At 38.0% G+C, this 23,622-nt stretch overlaps 1 protein-coding gene across 1 annotated transcript in view; it reads right to left on the reverse strand.

Annotated features, from left to right (window-relative positions):
• cep104 (centrosomal protein 104kDa) overlaps positions 1-23,622 on the reverse strand; it is a 56,397-nt gene that overhangs the window by 18,035 nt on the left and 14,740 nt on the right. The window contains exons 5-13 of the mRNA XM_015380195.1: positions 23,232-23,294; positions 19,449-19,525; positions 18,892-19,060; positions 15,324-15,479; positions 14,957-15,172; positions 14,118-14,333; positions 12,269-12,436; positions 10,149-10,322; positions 2,228-2,404 (exon numbers count right to left, since the gene is read on the reverse strand). Coding sequence (XP_015235681.1) covers positions 2,228-2,404; positions 10,149-10,322; positions 12,269-12,436; positions 14,118-14,333; positions 14,957-15,172; positions 15,324-15,479; positions 18,892-19,060; positions 19,449-19,525; positions 23,232-23,294 — 1,416 coding nt within the window. The remainder of the gene's footprint in view (positions 1-2,227; positions 2,405-10,148; positions 10,323-12,268; positions 12,437-14,117; positions 14,334-14,956; positions 15,173-15,323; positions 15,480-18,891; positions 19,061-19,448; positions 19,526-23,231; positions 23,295-23,622) is intronic.

Raw genomic sequence — 23,622 nt, forward strand, 5'->3', positions numbered from 1 at the left:
GTGATAAGTGGAAGCCTTGCAGAGACAAGGGTGGAACAAAACTGAGAAATACCGGCTGTTTCTCGGTAACTCGATTTTGACGCTTTGTGTTTCGTGCTTCGCATGTGACTTCACTGCCTTAATTCCCATCGTTCCGAGCTTGAATGACTTCTTGCACAAAATACACTGTGCCTCATGTATGTTCTCTGGTACTGGTTTTAGCCATGGAGAAAACTCTTGGCTGGATAACAAATTTTGGTTACATTTACACTTGCTCATATTTTCCAGACAAAAAGTAAGTGGTGCATCTCCCAAATGTCCCAAACGCTTTTATTGGTTCCGCTATCGGGACGGAACCAATAATTGAGAGCCATTATTTTATTTAAATAAAAAAAAAAAGGTCAATTTTAATGTTTCATTTAGATTACAAAAATAAATAATAATAAAAATAATTCTATTTATGATGTTTTAAAAATTAAGACCTACGAAAGACTGATTCAAAACATTTTAATACCAATTAAGGCCTTAGTTTTTTTTGAAGAATTCAATGCCTTTTAAGACTTTTTAAGGACCCGCGGGAACCCTGTATTTTCTGCTGCGTGTCTTTTGGATTTCCTTGCTAAACGCCCAGTTTGGGTATCCACAGGTTTGGAGAGCGTCTTTGATGTGTTTCTGTTCTTTGTGCTTCCCTTCTGTTTTAGTAGGGACATGAGACATCAGTATCTTCTTTTTGACTGAAACCAACCACTGGAACACAAACTCTCGGCCTCAGAACCTTACAACACCGGGCAGAACATGTCCCTACTATAACAGAAGGGAAGCACAAAGAACAGAAACGCACCAAAGATGCTCTCCAAAACTGAGAGTTTGTGTTCCAACTTCCAAAAACTTACAATTCAGTTATTAAGTTGATTCCTTCCAGGTATCCCCACAACCCCCACCCCATCACAGGGGAGGAAGGTACCTCCTCTATTCAGCCAGGTGAACAATCCCCCCTTTAACAACAATGTTTTGAATTGAGAAAGCTTCCTGAACGGGAAGCAAAACGTCTTCAAACCTTGGAAACAAAGTCCATGGGATTGTATTTTAAACTTTTACAGAATGACTATGACCTAGATGACTAAGAATCTTCACCAGCAACAGGTATTATGGGCTGAGACATTTCCAGCTATTCATGTTTGTTGTTTTGTGATTTTCAATTACATGTTATAGAATTAGTTTATAAACTACTGCTAATAGTCCAGCAGCACTTGGAAACTGAGCTGCCCCAGACTTTCTTTGGCAATCAATTTTTCAGATTTAAACATTGGCAAACGTTTATATACAGCAACAGTCTCTCTCTTCTCATCCTTGGTCCTGAGTTTTACCCCTTGCCGCCACCTTGCCCCATATTGGCAGAGATTTTGAGAATTCCTTTAAATTATGTTAAACACTTTTTATATAAAGTTTTTTATAAATTGCTGCAGTTTTGCTCTTTGATCCATATCTATAAAACGTATCCAAACAGGAGGTTGGATTCCATGAGGGTATATAAACTGTAGCAGGTGATAATAAAAGGCTTTGCAGTGTTAATGAAGTTACAGGTGAAGTTAATTATTTCAGAAGTGTAGCTTATTAGACCCATGGTGTGTTATACAATATCTAACATGCTATGAGAAGCAGTGATTTCAATACGCACAGCTTGAAAAAACGACATTTGGGTTTTCCAGTGTTAATCCTGTAATCATTAACAAGCGGATTAAATATTTAACTAACGGAGAAGTTTTAAACTTAATCACCACATTGTTTTTAATAATTGCCGATTACCAAGGATTTGTCTCTAGTTATCTGGCCTCAAACTGGATTGGTGCCAATGAGGAACTTGTGTGAAGCAAATGCTAGCATGCGGTAGCACTGGAATATCATTGGGATGAAGAGGCTTTAAGAGGAATGCTTTTCTGATTGTTCATAATTAATGGATGATATTTCAACTCATTTTAAAAAATAATAAATGAAAAATTGTAAAACGTACACACATTTATCCATAAACATTATATTTCATGCACGGTCAATCTATCATCACAGTCATGTAACTGATGTTCATTGGTGTAAAGAAGGGAGCAAAAACAGATTAATAAAAGAAAAATTCTGAATTCTACATGTTAATTCTCACGTCTAAACTCAATATTAAAAAACCCAAGGTTTGTGGAAATAATTCCAGATTTATCAAAAGCGAAAAACTTTTACTATCATATTTTTGGTCCTTTACCGTCATGACATTTTCCAGGGTGACGCCGGAGTTCTCTATACCCAGCTCCTCAATGAGTTTTTGGAGAACTTCGGTCCGACTTTGAGCCAGACGGGAGGGAAAGGAGGATTTGAATGGCTTTACTAATTCACCAGGAATGATCTGCAGGGCTCTCACATCCTTCAAAAGAGCTATTTCCTGCACAAAAGCCAAGAGGAAGAATGAAAATTAGATTTACAGTGTTGGATTTATTGATTTGTTTGTAGACCTTCAGCCTTTCATTAGGTAGAGTGTATACTGTAAGCCACTAATAAACACTTGTGTGTTAGCATAGGAATTTATCTTTCAACACAGGAATCCTGTAAGTCGACATGTCAAGACAGATGTTTCCAGGTGTGATGCAAAGAAGGAGGCTCTGTTAATACACTGTCAATGTAAAGGAAATACATTAAATAAACATACAGAATAAAATAAAAGACAACAAAACTGAATATTTAGTTTGACAGACATAATAAATAATCAATCAATGGTTTAATGAGTTTGGAGAAGAATCCAGCGTCCAGGGAGGCTTGGTGAACTCTGAGCAAAAGGAAACACTCCTCTTTTAACACTAACTTCCATGAAATACTTCACTGCCACAGATTCTGCGGTGCAGTTACAGTGCTATAACGTTTTTGCCTCGATGATTATTTTGTTTTTTTGTAACACTAATATATTTATAAATAAGAAAATTTTATCACTTGACAAAGACAGCCTGAATAAATACAAAAGACACATTTGAGAACATTAATCTAAAGGGAAACATGATCGAGAGTCTTTAATTTTTTTTGGAGGAATTTTGGCTAAGTCTTCTTCTCAGAACGGCTTTAATTCAATCAACCCATTGGCTTTCAGAAACAACGGCTGGTTTAAGATCAGGCCACAGCATCTTAATTGGATTTAAGTCCATATTTTATCTAGGCCAAGACTTCTGGAAACAAGAGCAGATGCAGGCTCCCATCAGGACTTTTCCAAATGTAGACAATCTTGGTCGCTTTCTTTATAATTTTTTTAAGCACTAGTGGCCTTTATTTTATTATTTTTGAAAGGGAACAGACAAGAGATGGGACAAAGAGAGGAAGAGATGCGGCAAAGGTCAACAGGCAGGAACTGGAACCTGTGACAGCTGCTTCGAGTCATGTGATGAACCCCTACGCCCCCGCCACACTCCCATCTTTCTATGGTCAGCAAAGATTTTTCTGAGAAAAACCAATAGATTTGTCCATTTAAGCTCCTGTCCTTCATATAGCACAGCTTAACACTATACCAGGGCCAAGGGAGGCCTGCAGTGCTTTAGATGTATTTCTTTCGTAGCAAAAAAGTAAAGCAGTTGATGTAAGACCTCCAGGAAAGATTCAACACTTCCATGTTTCCTCTGTGTTCGGAAAAGGACCCATAATGTGGTTCATTTGAGGTTTAAACCATTAGAAATGGCAGTAACCTTGCTGGCTTTCAAATATATTGTTATATAATGAGTTGGTTTTCTTGATGTCTCAGCCAAATTCGTGCAGCCAGGCAGGTTATCTTTTATGCCATTTCAGATCTGGCTGTTTCAGACATAGTTATGAGTGGCTTTATTACATTAACCTCAAAATTTACCAAGTGGGAGGGTATGTTTTGCATAAGGCTAGATTTTTTTTTCCTTCTCTGATTATTATATTTATTGATGTAGAAAAAGATCTAATTTACAAACAAAAATAACAAATAAAGGAAGAAATAAATAATTCAAACCTGCACGCCTTCCATCTATACACAAACCTGCAAACACTTCAAAGTCTCTCCTTGACATGAAAGTACCACAGCGGAGAACAACAACTATATCCACCCTTCTGATGAGCTCACCCATGTGAGTTCCAGGTGGTTCCAGTTACGGTTAGATGGGGTAGTCAGGGGAGAACAACATCAAGGTTGTTTAGCACATTACAACATGTCTTTATTTGCCCCATACTGGTTATTAGGCAAGACCACAGAAAATTAAGACGTCTAGACAACTTTTAGACTATAAAACATTTGAAAAGGTTAACACATTTTTGCTGAGAAAATGACTTTCACTGTTTGCTCAAATCTTTTCTTTCAGCTTCATAAACCCTAAATGCTATTATCATTTCCTTTTCTATGTTTTGCATATTCTCTGAGTTTCCTCATATATAACAATAAACTTATAATTTGATGTAAAGCTACCTGGTCCACCAGCTCGTTGGTAGAACTAGAGGAGAAAAAGTCACAGCACTGGTATCAGAGATGCATCAATCCACCGTAACGCATCAGCCAATACTGATGCTACTGTTTAATGAACACACCGTGTACCTTGGTACGTCACTAAAGGTATAAGGCTTGAAATAAACATTGTTAAAATGAAGGAAAAAAATCCCACAGATATAAATGTATGTGATATGATGTATTAACTAATAAAGTATACATTAGCAGCAATAAGACATAGATAACACTTTCATATAAATTATAAACTGTAACTGTATTTCTGCGATATATATATAAAAAAAAGAAATGACAGCTAATTAGTCAATATTGGAGTCGACATCCGATCCTGGTAACCCTGGCCAGTTGTTTGTTGTTAGTTACAAGACAGAGCAAACTAGGTGGTTTTTGTTGTCTTTTCTAGTGAAGAAAAACAAACACAGCTAACGTGTATTTGACTAAAGAATGGCAAGTCACCACTGTTATTATTTTAAGTCATTTTTAAAATCACAGATGATGAACTATGAGCCGCATGTCTTTTAAACAGCTAAAAGCTGGATCTGTCTGATCAGACAGGCTAATTAATCTTAACTTAATATAGCTGTGTTACTTATTAAAGTCAAAGATGACAAACGGACATCACATCATGCACAATTGGTAACACAAACTATAAGTGAACTTAGTGTGCATTTGTCAAAATATAATAACCGTTTTATAATCATAGCTGTAAAAATAAATGTCAGGGATTTAAATAATACAGCATTTGGAACTCCAATTAAGAACAAAGAGTATTACAATTTTCATTTTTTGCTGTATTTGTATGAGACACCACAAAGGGAAACATGCTGAATGGTCTGTGAAATATAATACGCCCGTTGTTACAGTGAGAAATGGGACACAAGGCAGTGCATGGGACAGGATCAGCTGACTGAGGCAGGTCAGAAACTACAATGGCAGGACTAAGAAATGTTCCAACAGGGCAGGGCTCTGGGTGTGGCTTTAAGCTAAACCTCCCAAACCAGATACACTATCTCCTTTAATTGCTGATACTATTCTTGACAATAAGTTGGAATTCCACAGTAAAATCAATTCAGACGGGGGGTGTTTTTGCGAGCGAGTTTGTCTTGAGAAAAATCTGTCACCATTAATACATCTGTGACTGTAAATAACACTGGATGTTTCATTGTCTTTAGGCTTAGGCTATAGAGCGGAGAGCTCCAGTAACAGCGGAGGTGGTGGACCTTTATGTGCATAAAATGCTGTAATTACAGCTTACTGTTAATTAGGGCTATAACAATTGTGAAACCATTCCTTTCATGACCCTGGAGAAATAGGCTGGTGGTGAGTACATTCCTTCCAGGGGCCGCTGGTAGGACTGTTCATTAATATTAACAAGCATCAAACTCTTACCCTGACACTTTAATTGTGGTTTCATACTTGGAAACTGGTCTGCCCACATACCGCTAGCTTATTCACTTTCCAACCAGAGGAAATAGTATATTGGATCTGTGTAAACAAACATGAAAGAGACATAAAACACATTCTATCACCCTCATTTTAAGGAACCTAATCCTCCATATCCTTCATATTAAGTTTAAAGTTTGCACTGTGAAGAAACAGAACTTGGGACCTGTTTTACATTTGATGAAATAAACAGTGATACAAAGAAGTACAGTGACTCTTTCGAAACTCCGACTCAGACCAATTTAGCAGCATTTTAACACCCTAAGGGTTATTTAAATTTATTTCTTTATTTGACAGGGACAGTGTACATTAATAAGCATTCCTGCAAATGCACCAGAATTAGCCAAAAGGCTATTTTTCATCTGTTGTCCCTGGACAGATCTTAAAATTGTCTACCTAAAAACACAACAGTTAAGAAATTTACAATGAAAAATGCAAATATTATAAAGCAATAAAAACAGCTATAACTCTTTAAAACTTGTTTAAAAATTATAGAGGTTACTTCCAGATGTGGGGACAAAGTAGCTCCCAATTTACAGGCGATGCAACTTTCCCAGCTATCAAGCAAAGGAAGAGAAACATAAAAAGAGAACATGGGCCCAAAACTGGGCCCAAAAAACCCATTAATTAAGTTACTAATTGATCTCTTCCTGGGAGTTTTTAAAAATGTATTTACAGATTAAGGCTTCTCAACCAATCAACACCAGGGGTCCTTGCAGAGCCCAGAACTACATATGCAATATTTTCTGCATGTAAATAAATTAGCTTTCAATCTTATATAGTTGTTTCCAATCAAGTTGTTCCCCTACATACCAACTATTATTGCCATATAAGGTTTCATATGGAGTCAATGTGGGCCCCAACCAAACTGAGTACTGTAACATGAATAAAATAGAGAAAGAAATCACTGATTGAACTTTTTTGCTGTATCAACTATCATTTTTTTCTCCCAATGTTGACTAAAATTTAAAAGATGATTTTAAAAAATACTTGGGAAAGCAACCTAACCGAGCCAGATAAGTAAACCAAGGAGCATAAGACGTCAAAGACATGGCTCAGCCTGGTATGGCACAAAGTGGAAAGTCAGTCAATGTAGAAAATTTCCTGTAGGTGTTTATTTGGCTGGCTCACCAGCTGACCCATGTTGGCACCATATGGAGAAACAAGGCAATGGCCTTCCAGAGATTTACCAAACGCTGCCGGACCAGAGCAGTCATCCATCTTCGAGTTGGTGACTAAAGTTTCTTACATGCCCAAGAAAAACAATCCTGTGATCCTGTCATCCTCCTCGCATCATGACCAAGCAGTTGAGGGGGACGTTCACAATCCAAAAATAATAACGTACTTTAATGCTCACAAGGGTGGTGTGGACAGCATGATTCATCTTGCTGGCAGGGAAACGCCTTATGTTAGGTGAAGTTCTAGTTGAGGACTTCCTACAGGAATGTGTTCAAAAACCGACGGTCTCACATGATAAAGGGAGGTCTGCCATTGTTTCTCTGGGCTGACATGTGACAAAAAGCTGCTGCAAGGCCTCCTGCTTCAAAAAAAGAGATAATATCTGTGGTTGGGTGGTTGAACCCCCACATCTGAAAAAGAGCCTTCTACTCCAAGTGTTTCTTGTGATAATTCTGCTCAGGGTGTTCAAAATTCTGACTAATAAGACAAAATTCTTCCTAAGAAATGATTTTGCAAAAAAAAAAAAAAAATAACAAAAAAAAAATAACAAAAAAATATTCTTTTGTCCATTAAAGGTATTGTGGAGGATTTTTTAAAAGACCTGCCCTCTCCACTTAAAAAAAATGCGAATACAAGAGCGTACACAAGCCTATTGCTCCTCGTGGGGACTATATAGTGGACTTTATAGCAATTGTGACAGCAAATCCCATAATGCTTTGCGTGGAGAGCTCTCTGTGCAAAGCATTCTGGGATATATCTGCCTCTTCTGAGGCCTTTCTTTTGTTGTCATACATTTCATAGACACTTTTTCTCTTACAACCCTTTGCCATTTTCGAAGAACCACAGTAAGAAAGGTGAGCTACAATGAATGTAGCTACAATGAATGTAGCTCACCACAGATATACGCATGAAGTGCGCATGCGCAGGAAAAGATAGCTAATGGGGCGAGCACGTAGGACGGTGTTATATAAACACCGTCACCAGAATGATTGACATTTAGAAGGATCACTTACTTAGATGATCCACCCAGAAATAAAAGATCGTCCTCTATACCTTTAAATAAAACCAACAAACAAATTCCAATCTTTTTTCTTTTTTTTACTATTGACATACAGATAGAGAAAACTGGTTTAAGAGGAAATAATTGAAAGATTGTTTATTTCAATGCTTTGATGTTTAAACTAAGAGATGCAAGAACTGATTTATTGGAGATTCAAACTTTATCTCATTAAGCGTGATTATATGGATACAGGCAAGCATGGGCCCTAAGGGAAAAAATTGATTTTGGGGCCATCTTACTCTGCTAATAATACATAAAGCACACCAAGAAAATACTCATCTGGCATGGAAGTTTTCAGGAACAACAACAAACAATTAAAATACTTTTGATGGATAAAAAAATTATAATTTTAACTTTACAAAACTTACATAATTAAATCAAAAAATGAAATGTCAAGCATTTTCTTAAATAATAAAAATACAAAAGCTACCAGGTAGAAAACGAAAGAATAAAAAAATTAAGGTTGAATAATAAGTTATTAAAACTGTATGTGCAAAATCTGTATTTGAAAATATGAACTACGTTTAACTACAATTTTGACAGTTTTAGGTTCCTTAACACTGCTATCAATCCATTAAACTTGCTTCCTGACTTTTCTGTTTGCAAGTCACTGATGACATCACTGCAAGAGATAGACAGCTTTGCACTTAACACTAATCACTGCCAGCCCACTTCATTGTTCTTAGATATATATATTTTTTTAAGTACAGTTTGCAAAAGCTGCGCTCAAGCAACACTCAAGAGAAGAGTGTAGACCCTCCTAAGAGCTACTTAAAGATTAGGGTAGAACTTATATCTCATTCAGTGTAAATGAGGTCAGCTGTGCCTTAGGATGTCTAGAAGGTTTTCCATATCTGAAGCCAGTGCATTCTCATCACTATCAGACTGTTCACCAAACAGTTTGTGTTTGTCCCCAAGGCAAATAAGTTGGGGTTTTTTTGCAGGTAAAAGAAAGGATTTTTACATAATTACAGTTATATCAATATAAAAAAAACTTAATATTTATCATTGTTATTATTTCTATAGGGAAATTATCCAAAAAAACAACAACAAACAGCTAATTGTTCTCGAGGGCACACTTTATTTCCCTGGGACCCTAAGAGCATGGGAGGTTCTCTACTGAAACATAACAGTAAATCAGTTTTATATGATGATATCTGCATTGGTAGAGAAACTTTAACTGATTGCTCTCTTTGACTGATGTAACTTCTTTTAATTTACAGGTTTACATAAACAATTATTTAAACATGAAGGTGTTGCACCATTAGCTTCAGATGTGTTGAGATATATTCACAATCTTTATCTGACAGATCAGGGTTTTGGCCGTGAGTGGCCTTTTGACTCGTTTATATATATTCATAAATTAAATAGTGAATTATCATCATGCTTTTTGTTTTATTCTTTTGCTCTGTGCCCCAAGAAAAAAAAAAATGGTCCTAATTTCGCCTCGCCGGTAAAAATTGGTCTAGAAGCACCACTTTCTGATCGGTTGCTTGGTTTGCTCATGCTGTGAGCTGAATAAACAATGCATCATGTAAGTGTCTATCCAAATCCAGAGGGTTTTTTTTTCTTTCCTTTCAAGAAAAACAGGTTTAGCTGTTTGTAAATATTCCCATATCATTATTAAGCCAATAATCACAGTGTGGAAACTAAGGGAGGCCAAACAGTTCTCTTATTAAGGTGCAGAGATGTATCAAAAATAGAGTTGGACGCTACAAGCAGAATATCTGTTAATCCATCACACAGGTAATGCTCTTGCTTTTCCTGAATTCTGGAGTTCTGTTTCTCTACTGGTTGATTGATTGATGATTGATTGATTTTATAATCTCACAGAGGAGAAATGCACTAATGTTATCTCACTTAGTTGAATCTATAGAATGTCTGCATGACTATAAGATGACTTTAACTTAAAAGTTACAGACCTGTAAGTCTAGCAGGTATGGGAGATGGATGCAAATACTTCCAGTGTACAAAACAAACACATGAGTTCAAGTGTTAGAATACCTGTATGAGGGTGATGGCAGCAGCCCGTAGGCGGTTAGAGGAGTCTCCCGTCCTCGCAAGCAGGTTAGGAAAAGTCTGCTCCAAGCAGTGGCTCACCTCAGCCCGCCCTAAACCCACACCTGGGATCAGCTGGCTCAGTATTAAGCGGAGGAGCTTTAGTGAGGCATGAAAAACCTGAGAAAGGAACCAGAGAACTTAAAGTTTAAAAAAATTGTGTGCTATGTTTAATAACAATGAAGTAACATGAAGAATGATTAAATGTATAAAAGAGAGAAAACAGGAGAAAAGTAAAAATGAGAAAAAACAAACAAAACAGAATGATTCAACGAAACATTGTTGGGAACAGTCGTTTATGACTAATGTGAATAAAGAAAAAATTCAATTCAATTCCAAAAGGCGTTTGCTGGATCGATGTCCAGAGGGAAAATCAGTGCAATTATAACAACACCGCCTTCTTCGTCACCACGGAGGTTTGTAAGCAGTTTCCAAGTACTGGTCAAATTTGTTGCATTAATAAAGCAGCCTCTGTGACAGCTTTTGCATGCGGTACAAACAGAAAATGGGAGTGTGAGAGCCTGCGTACAGTCTACTCAAACAAACATTCTCTTTGACGCAGAAAATAATTGAACATGACATCTACAAAGGATCCAGACAGTGACTAACCCTAGGTTCTGTGTTAATAGGACAGAATAATTCAGTATCCAAATTAAAGAAGCAGCTCTGCTTAGAGCATGGGCTCTGCACAGATAAACTGATGCTGCATTTCTGATGTTAACCTAAAAGAAACTCCCCATAAAACTCTTCCTCTGCCATCATTTCTACTATATACTGAATATCTCTTTTACAGTAAAACTCCCCATCTGGTTAGAAAGAAACCAGCAGTGATTATGGCACAAAGGTAGCGCTATTGCACAAATAGCTTCCCAGCTGCTTTTAGAGACTGACAGAGGATTGAAAAATAACATATGTGTAACACATACATAAACACAATGAACAGAAGTTTAACTATTCACATCGTTCAAAGTGATCAAATACACAAATGTGAGTGAGTTAGAGACTGCAGCAATTAAATCCGCAGTTAAGCATGTAATGAAGGAAGCAGCTCACAACAGCAGAAGCTGACTGGATAATATGTAAAAATGCTGACAGAGGAGCATAAAACAAGCTCTCTGTTTGTCAAGTTTGCATGAAACATGTAACATTTCCCACGCTGGATCAAATTAGATCCTGATGATGATCTGCCAAATTCTTTACGTTTTAGTCTTTCAAGAACAGCGCAAAAAGATGTATAGTAAAAAAGCTCAGAGCATTTAGGCGAAATTATGTTTATGTTTAAGCATATTAGCATCAAGCAACAAACTTCTAAGGTAAAGAACAACAGCTGTCCACTATTGACACATAGACACTAGATTATGATGTTAAATTGACAAGGGAAATCAAAACTGCAGTAGCACAGAAAAAGAAAAAAACATTTTGTGACTTATGTCATGATCTCTTTACATTTGCAGATGGTCACTATATTATAATCCTATTCAGTCTAATATTGTCCCCTCTACTATAACATGGAGGGTTTGGAACACTGGATGCTGCCCAACAGGTAAACCAGCGGCTGGTTGACGAGCACAGCAGACACAGCGTCTCTCATCCTTTGCTGTAGAGAGTTAGGATAGGAGAGACGGCAGCTGGCAGACGGTGGAGGTGGTGTCCCTCCTCAGTCTCCCTGGGATTCCTGTTTTCACTTAGTGTGCACAACAGACACACCTTCAGACCGGCTTCAGCGCAACCTTGCCACCTGTTGTGACTCCTGCTTAGGACTAGAAAAGTTAATAAGCTAAAATGCCTAATTTTAATACAGATAAATGTTTTAATCTGATGCTTTTTAATATATAAAATGGTAAACTGGCTCTTAGTTTAACAACAAAGTAGAGTGGAATATTTTATTTGTAGCGTTTCTTTAAGAGATAATGTTTTGTATTAAAATCCCTTAAAATAAACATTTCATAGTTAGAAATAAAAATACAACAGATTAATATCAGCAAGAGATAATCATATCAGAAATAAAAATAGCCAAACTGTAAATAGAATAGAGATGCTTTTTATACCAAAGGATTTTGACTTACAGATGAAACTTTATCCAGAAGAGACTCCTTAACCAGAAATACGGCCGCTCTTATCATGTTTCTCAGCTCGTCTTTGGGGGCTGTGGAGGCTGCTTCCAACAGTTTGCTGTGCACGGCGAGCAGCGCTTCTTCTCTGTAGCACCAGCTTTTAGAATATGCTCCAGCAACCTGAAAAAAGCAAGAAAAAGATACATTGGTATACCGGCGATATAGAGTACCCTTATATTTCAACCCAAATGAAATTTTTTGAAGAGAAGATCTAAGTATTACAGCTAACGGGTAAAGAGCTTACCTCAAAAAGAACAGAGTCACCAATGTTGTGACACTTTTACATTAATTCACCTTTTAATAATGACTGTTATATAACAGTGCGTACACTGCAACTCAAATATAGTTTATTCAAATCTACATTTACCGAAGCTGATCATTAAATAATCAAAGTTTAGGACCACAATAGAGTGGTTTAATGATAAGCAGATTGCTTTGGCATTAAAGCCCAGTTAAAGTAAGGAACTATATCAAACTAGGAATTTTTAAAATTGAAATTTTTTTAAAGATTTGCACTGCTAGGTAAGATATACAAAACAAACAAACAAAAAAAAAAAACGTGCGTATGAACCTTCTTGTAAACAATGTTAATTTCCCTTTTACTTCAGACTCAGGCAAAACTCTGTGTTAGTATTTTTTATAAAATGACAAAAGACTAGAATATAATTAAACTCTATTGTTATTACACTGTCACAAGTACTAAGCAACAAAACAACCTCTCGGCATTTAATCCATCCCCTGGGGAGCAGTGGGCTGCCATTGTGTGGTGACTGGGGAGCAGTGTGGGGTTAGAGCAAGCATCCCCAAACTCGGTCCTCGAGGGCCGCTGTCCTGCAGGTTTTAGAGGTTTCCTTGCTACAGCACAGCTGATTTTAATTGAAAGCTGATTAATTGGCTTCTGCTCTACTGCAATCATGATAATCAGCTGTGCTAAAGCAGGGAAACCTCTAAAACATGCAGGACAACGGCCCTCGAGGACCGAGTTTGGGGATGCCTGGGTTAAAGGGTTAATCAATCTCCCGCAGCAGTGTGTTGCAGTGAGCTTATCGCAGATGTTTTTGATTTATGCCCAATATTGACGCATGGTCTGCGCTGTTATTCCACGCTACAACGCAAGAGGGACAACCACGAACTAGCTGAGGGTCTAGATACAAGTTTGTGTGACAATGGAGGTACATGAGGTTGAAAAAGAGCGCGGATCCAGGTGGAAAAAGGGTCCCAGCGTTCTAATGCACCTCTTCTAGCTGATCCATCTTCACGAGTCGTTTTCCACAATGGCCGTCACACAAACAAAACAAGCTGGTAAGGTACCAAACAGGAAATACGCATAGTGTAGAGCGGATGTTGATTTGACCAATCAGGGGCCCCGTCTGCGGCACTGTCTGCAGTCACCTACAATTTTGGAGAGGTGCAGCAGAGTGTCTGTGGAAGGGGCGGGGGCACAGTTCTGTTCACCGTAACACAAGCAGACAACGTGGTTTCTGAGTATAAATCAGCCTGAGAGTTCTTCTCAGGGAGCCGGAGTGGCAGTCTGTGTGAGTGGGGCTTGTACTCAAATGTCCGGGACCCAATCGCATTGCCCTAACCACGAGGCCGCCACTCCCTTAATACTTTATTTTAAGGTTTTTAGTTGCAAAGTGATAAAAGTTAAAAAGGCACAAGGAATGTAAATATGTGTGAATGAATAGATACTCCACAAAAACAGAAAGTATTTCTCATATTTGAAAACTGCAGAAGTCACTGATATTCAAATAACATTAGGACGGTTTAGCAGCCCGTGGCCAACCTGACTTGTTCTTACCAGACTCTCTCCGAAGGCCTCTATAGGAAGGCCAGCCTCTCTCAGGACCTTCTCTGTAAGGGGTTCTGGCTCTCCACTAAAGTTGGGACCATGTGGAGAACTTTGCACATCAGATTTAGGAGAGTTCTCCCCTGATGGGGTCTGGATGGCTTCCACCGGTCGATCTCTCCGCTGAAGGGCTGGTAGGGGCCTCTCATCATAAGGCACGTTGGTAATCTGTCCGCAGAATGTCAGAACATCATTATTATTAATTAGTTCTTTAGGTTTCTTTTAATTCATCAATATTCTCTTGATGCGTTAGATGAGATGTAACCAAATTTACGTGGCATTTAAACACCAGAGAGATTCTGTATCACCCAGCATCACTGTAACAATGTCTGCTTTCCATCCTCGATACAAACCACAATTCTAGCCAGAAAGTTCTGCGTTTTGTGCCTCTGAGCCAACTGGCACCCCGCTGCTTAACACAAGCCTCAAAGCACTGCCTTGAGGCCAGGTTGGCAGCCGCCAGAGTCAGCCAACTGTTGCACACTTTTAATTAAATAGTGAAACCTAAACCTCAGCAGGTCTGGGCTTAATAGGTGGCGAGCACAGCGCACAGGCTCCTGATGGTCATAATCTCCCTGTGTGCTCTGGGTCAAGCACTGCTCGGGTTTAGTCGGGAGACATGTTCCAAGGGTGCCTCCCAGCTTTACAGGAATGTGTGTAACCAGGAAAAAAGTACTGCTGGTTTACTCTAAAGAAAATGCAGATCCTCTAGGGAGCGTTTTCAGAGGAAGCTTGTTAGAAGCAGGGTATTAAAATGGCAATCAATGCCTTCGATGAGGAAGATGGCTTACATTAACGTTAGGTACGGTGGCAGGGGTTAGAGAGGTGTCAGGCTGGCTGCTAGGTTTAGACACTACATTCTGTGAGGCTGACTGTTGGTCGTGATGACTGCTTGTCTTCTTCCCTTTCTTAAAGTCATCTGTGGATAACGAGGGCTTGGTGGCTGAAGCATCAGTAGAAGGCAGAAGTGGACCCTGCGCTGAGGACAAATCTGTTCCTCCGGTGATCTAATGACGACAGAGAAAGAATAAAAAGCTACTGTATGTTTACATCAGTCTACTGGTTCCTACTGGTAAGGTGTAAAAATTAAATTCAATTTAAAAAGACTATATAAATCCCAAAAGGGAAATTGGACAAGAATAAGTGCTTAGCACTGACCATTGACACGTCCAGCAGGTTGTGAACTTCCAGCTGTTGGTAGACGCTCTTCCTGTACTCATCCATCAGCTCCTTCTTCTTCTTGGCCAGGTCATAATCCTCTTTTTCGATTGCGCATTTCTTCTCCACATCATAACGAGCCAAACGCTCTCCAACCTGAGAGAGACCAAAAAAAAAAAAAGCAAGATCTGATCCTATTTTCAGAATCTTTGTAAAATCAATAAAGAGAGACGTTTTTTTTTTTTTTGAGCTACTTAAGGCTGACAATGAACATTTTGAAAATTTTAACTTTTATAATAATCCGTCATGCTTTTTTTTTACAGTTTAAAATCACTTTAATGAGGCAACCGAAAAAAGTAACAGACTGACAGAAGCACAAAGTGGCACTGATGGCCCTCCCCAACCTGTTTCTGAGAAGGAAAACTCCTTCATTTTTCTCTTGTTTATAAGAAACATGAATTAGACTGTTTAGAAATAGTAACAGCTAGAACAAAACATTAACATAATGGTGATAAAACTAAAACAGCGCCACCTATCACTCTTTATAAGGGATCGCTGATTTGAAGCTCCAGTCCTCATAAGAGCAGTTTGGCCGTTTAGCATCCAGATGCAGCTTGGCTACCTTAGCAGATGACTAAATGATCAGCTGATATCAGCTTGCCATCCTCTTGTTATTCTATAAAGAGTAGATCAACTAAAATAAATTCTGCTTTGAATTAATGATAAAAGTTATTAAGAATGTGGCTAATGTCTATTACAGTAAATTGTTTTAAAAGCCACTTATAAAACCATAAAAATCTTTCAGCAGCAATAATAGCGTCCATTTCTCTTCAGTGGTAGATAAAAATGATGATGTCCAATGCATTTTTCAATTAATTATACAGTAATTTCCTTCAAAAATGTAACTCTCTATTTTTCCTGCTTACTCTAAACTTCTCAGTAAGTGAAACAAGAAGTTGCAGCCTGCAATGCTCTCTTCTCTTACACTACGACATGTATCATACAGTATACTTTGCTCTACTTATCATTTGGGAACAGTTTAAATTGGTGCACTGAGTAATTCTCTACAGTATTTAATGTTTAAATAAATAGCTGTAAATCATTAGAATTGCCCAATTTTTAACTTGTCTGACCTCCTGCAAGCGTGTCATGCATTTTATTCGTGAGCCTTTATGAATATTTATTGAGGTGATGAACACAGTTAACATGTATTGTACTTAGAATAGATTTTCATGTTAAGTTTATCCGGTTTCAGACCAGATCAGATGACACTGCAAAATTGGTTCTAAAATAAAAACCATGAGCGCGACGGATAAAAACCCTGAGTCTTACAGGTTGGAAACTTACTACAGCTCTCAATATGTTGGAAATGACCTTTCTGAGCAGGGAAGTTCCTTTAAGATGGATAGAGTTACTAACAGTACTAGCCAATACAGTCTTCATGTGTAAGATATTTATAAACTCTGATTATTCTATTATTTATTAAGGAAAATAAATAATATAGGACAGAGAGTGCCAGTTTTCAGTGTTTTGGTTACTACATGTCTGATGGATGCCTCCAGCACCATCAGGGTGTGAACTAAGGGGATTTTCAGCATGACTAACTTGTGTCCACAATGCTAACGTGCCATGCTAACAAGCTACAAGCATTTGTGACACTGCTTGTTATCTGGTTACAGAGTGGCTTTCAGCAGAGGAAAGACAGTGAGGTACCATGAGAGCAGCTGCTGAGCTTGTTAAGAATTGATGGTCTGCATGGTAACACCAGACACAACGGAGGTCTGTGCCAGGAATCTGAACAATGTTTAACAGCTTTTGTACAAACAGTGACAATACTGCACAGGATATGTGTAAAAAAAAGAAAACATATGAGTTTTCAGAGGACAAAACATGATGAGTTTTAAAAGGTCATCTGGATTTTTATGATTTATTTATTACTCTGAACTAAGTTGTAATCTTTCCCCATGTTGTTTAATGTGATACAATTTTAATGTTCCAATACTCGCACTTCCACCGTCCTCTCCCCAAATTGCACATTAATGGGTATTAATGCGAAGAGTGTCCCGATTCTCTAGCGCTGCGTTTTGCCCCGCCCTCTTTGTGGTCTTGACTGACACTTCGGCTAAGCGCCTATCTGAGCGGATACTTAGGGATCGTGTTTTAAACTTTTACCATACTGTACATGTGTAAACACAAAACTATTACTTATAATTGCTGTAAAAGCACGATTTAAACAGTGACAGGTCTTGTCATTTTTCTGGCACTGTTCCAGTTGTATAATTTTGCATGTTTGTAACCTGGACACCTGCACCCGTACTGTACATACATTTTATAGAGTACACACTTAATAAAGGGGTGTGCTGTGGGTATTTAGGACAGGGTCAGCAAACCTGTTAGCGATCCAGGAAATAAAGTAGCACAAAGGTTTACACGAAGGGAAAACGCAGATACTGTATTTCCCTGCGGTTTGGCCTCTCGTTTACACCAAAACCCTGTTTTTAATCACAGAAAACGATTATTTCTAAAAAAAAACTGGCCAAAGTGGAGATTTCTGATAACGCGGTTACGCTGCTGCCGTGTCAACAGGGATAAACGGCTTTTTAGCTTCTTAAACTTCACATTATGCGCCAGAAAATCCTTAAAGGAAAACGCCGTTTTGGATGACGTCATCCACACGGCGCTTTGTTTTTGAAAGATATAAATATAAAAAAATATAACCGCGGATGTCTGGGGGACATGTTCGCCTACATGTTATGAATGCTGGCGTACCATAACTAATCAATTATGAATAGTTTAGTTTGTGCCTTCACATCGTTGCCCATAGGAAGACGTTACTTGGATATAACCTAACCGAATATCTTCAGAACAGCTACAAATGACACACAACTCATATGGGTGAGTAGAACATGATGTAATAACGTAAAATCAAGAGCCCAACGTAAAGAAAAAATGGCGTTTCCCTTTAACGTCCAGTGACATCATATACAGTTTCTGGCATAGTTATTATGGCGCTCGACAGCGTATTTATCCGGGTTGATGTAAATGTTACATTTTATGAAAACAATGTTGTGTGCGTGATGTTATTATTGAAAACACATTTACACTATGTGTAAATGTGGCCTAAGTGGCAAAAAATGTGTGCTTCTCTTATAAAAAAGTCCTCTAACTGTAAGGAGCACAGGTTAACGTTCCGCTGCTTCTCATCCTGTTGCTGTGCACTGTCTAACAGCTGGATTGAAAATAGTTACTACAAATTTCTATCACTACACTTGATATTTAATTTGCTTTATTCCATCTATAAGAACCGAAACAGCAGTGACTTAAAGTCTTAATTAACATTCTATAATCCCAATAATATTCTACTTTAGCAGCAGTGAGAATAATTGTTGATTTGCTAGTTTAAATAATATGAATTTAGTTGTAATCTGACAAGTACTGCCTTGATATTTTTACTTTAGATTTTTATATAATCTTCTAGTTACCTCTGCCTACAATGCTGCATTAAAAATCCTCCTTTCCATCAATGGAAAGAAAACATAAAATGTTTTTATAGCCTTTTGGGATCTACCTTCTGAAGGTCTGCGATGGCTTGCTTCAACTTCTTAGCCTCCTCAAAGTTCTCCTGCCGTACAACATCTTGCTTCTTCTGGTCTAAGAGGCGAATGATGTGAGCGACCTCTGGGTCCTGGTACATGTCGAAGGCCAAGTCATCAAATTGGGAGATAGATGTACATTTTCTGAATGAAAGAAGAAGGGAAGACAGTCAATTCAAGCCAGATTTAAGTTTACATTTGTTTTTATGATTAATCAATCTCCTCCTAGTTCTTTGGTTAAAAAAAAAAATAAAAAATTATGATTAGTACGGTAGTAGAATGAAGTAAAATGCTAATGACTCCCTCCTCACCCTCTTCTCTTGAATCATTTGAAAGGGTTAAGACCTTAAAATGTAACTTACATCTAAGAATACAAGAATGCATTTTTTTTTTTTTTTTTCTTGCAAAGGAAACCACCTGCATTGTCCTCAAACATATGTGACCCTGGATGTCTTAGAGATTTTCTTCTAGACCAAATGGCTTTGCTGAACTGTTATTGTAAAACAAAGACAGTAGGGTTCAATGGCCTCACCCCATGAAAGTCGTGTCCAAGGCAGCTTCCTGCTGGGTATTGTTGAGGTACTGTTCAATCAGCTGGTCTTTGCTTGGCTGGGGGTAAACAGATGGACAAAATATGGTTTTACTGCACGGATCTGCAAAGAATACAAGAGAGGGCTTATACACATCCTTAATCCAACAAAAGGCTCGAACTGAAGAAAATCAAAACCTGAAAAAGATGCACACCCTACAGAAACACAGAGCTAACATCGCTCCTACTCAACCAGCTTTTAATCATTCTGTCCACCACGAATTGAAGCATATTTTAGTAGGTTTTAAATGACAAGGGCCCAACGCCCCTAAATGAATTTCAGTACAATAAATAGCCAGCAGAACGTAACTGAGACATAGGGCCTGACCTTCAGAATGTTTGAGCTTAAAACACGTACAAACTTTTTTGTTTTTGTATCCTCATCAATAAGCAGAGAGTATTTTAATGACCTAACTGCACAAATTCATGGGTAGAGGATAAGAAAATGTAACGTAAAATCTTAAATTTTTCTTTACTTAAACCTGTAACTCAACTGTGTCTGCACTTTTTGGGTCTTTTTTTGGCAGCTTTAAAAGTCAGCTGCAAAGTCCTGCGTAGAATCCATCAGTCATTCAGCAGACAAAGACAACTTTTTCACATTTTATTATAGCATAATCTTTGCTATTTAACTTTAATGTTTTTATTATTTTACATGCTAATTTTGTTCCTAGCATTTTGAGATGGGCTACAAGTCTACACTAAATTATGTTAAGTTTGGTCATTATTATTTTTTAAATAATTATTATCAATACCTCCAACTACATGTCTTAGAACCTTATCTTTCTTTTACAGCTTCTCACAAAACCATCAGTATAGCAAGTAATCCCTTCATCTTAATAGAGCAGAACCATACTGGTTTGTGCATCTTAACGGTTGTGCAAACGATCTTTCTAGATTTCATGCAACATGCCAACTTATTGCCCCTTCACTAAAAAAACTTCCCATGAAAGTTGGCACTCTTCTTTTTTGTTTCTTTAAGTCGGGCATACAATGTACGATTTTTGCAATCTGAACGATTTTTGCAATAGTTACACACAGCTACAGCTCAAACTATACGATGAGACCGCAGGGTTTTAAAAGTTCACAGATCACGATGCATCTTCTCACACTGTGCGGCCCGACGCTCTGATTGATCTATCTGCTCACAATGTACGTCTAAAAACCACGTCGGACTCAGCTCTGCAGTGAAATGACGCTACTCTGACTCGTCTATCAAGAAGCCAAAGGAGAAGAATAGAAAAAGAAGGAAGTGCCTCCTGTTAAATATGAAGCTCACTAGAGTGAAACGTGGCAATTTTGTGTAGTCAAAGCCCTAAAAAGAAAAGGCGACAACATATTTGGACAAAGAGATGGCTGAGCAAACGTGGCTACTATGCTCTTTCAATTGTACAAAAACAACTAAATTTCACTCGCATCCCCGCCATGCTTTTGTGTTTTTACAACTGAGAGGAAGAAGAAGAAGGGTGGTCGAGAGAGGTTGATCACCCCTCCTTACCACCTACACACTACATGACGCACGATCAGGCTAAAAGTTGGGCTGATCGACATTATCGCACGACTGGAGAATCGGCCCAAAAAGGGCAAAAAAAATCCTACAGTGAATGCCTGGCTTTAAAGGTCAAGTCCATCTGTGTATAAATTAGTTGATATGATTAATTCAATGTTAAGTAATCAATAACATTAACTCTATAATCTAACAGGGCACGGCCATCTACAGTACCTACAGCTGAACTGTCTTAGTGAAGAGATGATTATTTAGAACATTAATGATTAAGAAGCCACATATATCACAGTAATGCCTTTAGCAAATCTACTTTTTATTGGGAGAGTGGCATGAAGATAGCATTGAGAAGAGTAAAGTAAAGCAGTGGAAAAAGCTGCTCCCAGAGATGGTTGAAGTCATATTTGTCAAACACACTAAGCTAGGCCAAATTCGCCCTGCAGTGTAATGATATTTGGCCTAAAAAAAATATTTCCAAGTATCTGTTAGTGCTGGCTCACCAGCCGACAGTGCCAAAACAGCTAACGTTATAAGTCCCAGATGCTCTCTTGGTGCGTTGGCGTGTCAGTCAGCACCAACAAACCCTCCTTCTTCTTAGAAAGAACAATTTTAAGTCTTTAGATGTGCAAATCCATTAAATTCACACACTGATGACTTAAACCTGCAACTTCAGTGAAAACATTTATGCAAAGTACTGAAGTATTCCCATGAATAGACGCATAGATTCCAAGTCAACCGTTGCTCAACCCAGCAAGGTTTCACCAGTCTGCTGACAGTCCTTCTGCTGCTTCGAATGCTAATTATCACACATACCAAAAAAAAGTGTTAGCTGAATGGTTTGAGGAACCTTGACACAAAAGCTGCTTGCATCTCCAGAAACAGAAATCTTGTAAAGCAGCACTTCCTGCTGGCTAGAAGAAATGGCTGAGACAGGAACTTTCCATTTCTCAAGTTAACACATTTGATAAAATCAAGTTTATTATTAAATACCAGGTCTGAGCAAAGCTAGTCAAAGCCGACACTCGCCCACAAGCTTTTACAGGTTGCTGTTTTGCATTTTATCCAGCGTTAAAGAGGTTTTTTATCTTTTTGCATGAAAGAGCTTAACACCATTAACAGGCGGGGGAAAAAAAACATTCATTTGTAATGCAAACAAAAGTTTCAATCACATTTAGCTTGAGGTAATTCCGTTTTTTTATACTACCTGTGATTTTTATGGTGATAAAAAGCCAACAGAAAAACAGAATGGAGCAAGTTTATGACGCTGAAATCCATCAGTTAGCTGATTCTGCATGAGTTTAAGCTCTACTAATAAATGAAGCTCTCTGTACTTTGAGACAAGGTGGCGATGAGATGTTTCTCATTAAATGAATTGGTTTAACGGAGAACTAAGTAAACCTTGTTAGAAATATTTACACCACCATTTCCATTTCCAGAATAAACATAAAGCAGATCCAGAAGGCCAACCTCTAGCCAGCAATCCAGGCAAGAACATTGCTGTGATGCAGGAGCTCAGTGGGATTAAAGGAGCAACAATGCATGGCTTGTTCACTGGGATCTGTGCGAGGGGACTACATGCTTTCCACGCCATTCTGTGTGTTGATGTGCGTACATGTGAGTGTGTGTTTTAAGGCAGCCTCGTTCCTCCAGGAGCCGTCCATCTGCAGGACTATCTGATTACACCCACCAACTGAAGGCTCCCTGTTTGATTACATGCTGCCCTCTCTTTGTTTCTCATTACTACACAGACGACACATATCAACTACTCAGGTAAACACCTGTATAAATAAATATGGACGTTTGGTCTGAGCCTTGGCTAAAGATGAACCTGTAAGAGATATTAAATACTTACAAATTGAGCCAAAAACTTTAAATTATCAATTTAATTTGAAATATTTTGTGGAAACTTAAATTTTGTAAACCTCTTTTCTGTATCATCACTCTAAATTTTAACAAAAACTGTCCTAAACGTAAAGGTAAAAACGACAAAATAACCGAAAATGATGTGGAATGCAATACATACAGTATGGTGGAAACATTTCAAAACCTCCTACATTTTATCTAGTAAAACCCCCGCAATATGTAAAAATAATACACAAAAAAAGAAAAAATGTTAATACCATCTGAGGAGTACCTGATGCGAGTCCAATATTGGTTCAATACCTCCCCCTTCTGCTGTGCAAATGTAAATTCAGCAGAGAGAAGCAAGCAGACTGTTCACTTACCACTGAGTGAAACGTACCACCGTCCAAAGAATCCGCCAGAACATTAACGGCAACCAGGGCAACCTAGAAAATAAACACAGCTCAACTGTAAAGTCCTGGGAAAATGACAGGAAACTATGTTTTTTTCACAGTAAAACAGATTTCTTCTACTTTTATTGTTATAGGTTTTAAGATTTCTGCTCTCATCCATTACAGATAACATGTTAATATGATAATATGTGAGGTAGGCTAAAAGATTTCCAAAAGAACCATATTTTGCTCCAATATAAATACATTCAAGGAGAGATGAGAAACAAAATCAGTCTGGATTACAAGGTCATTTCTAAATCACCTCCACAGTTTGAGTATTTATCCACAATAGTAGAATAGAGGATTGGTCCAACCTAGGGCT

The sequence above is a fragment of the Cyprinodon variegatus genome, unplaced genomic scaffold (genome assembly GCF_000732505.1).
Source record: "Cyprinodon variegatus isolate N-32 unplaced genomic scaffold, C_variegatus-1.0 Scaffold209, whole genome shotgun sequence".
Classification (NCBI taxonomy): Eukaryota; Metazoa; Chordata; class Actinopteri; order Cyprinodontiformes; family Cyprinodontidae; genus Cyprinodon; species Cyprinodon variegatus.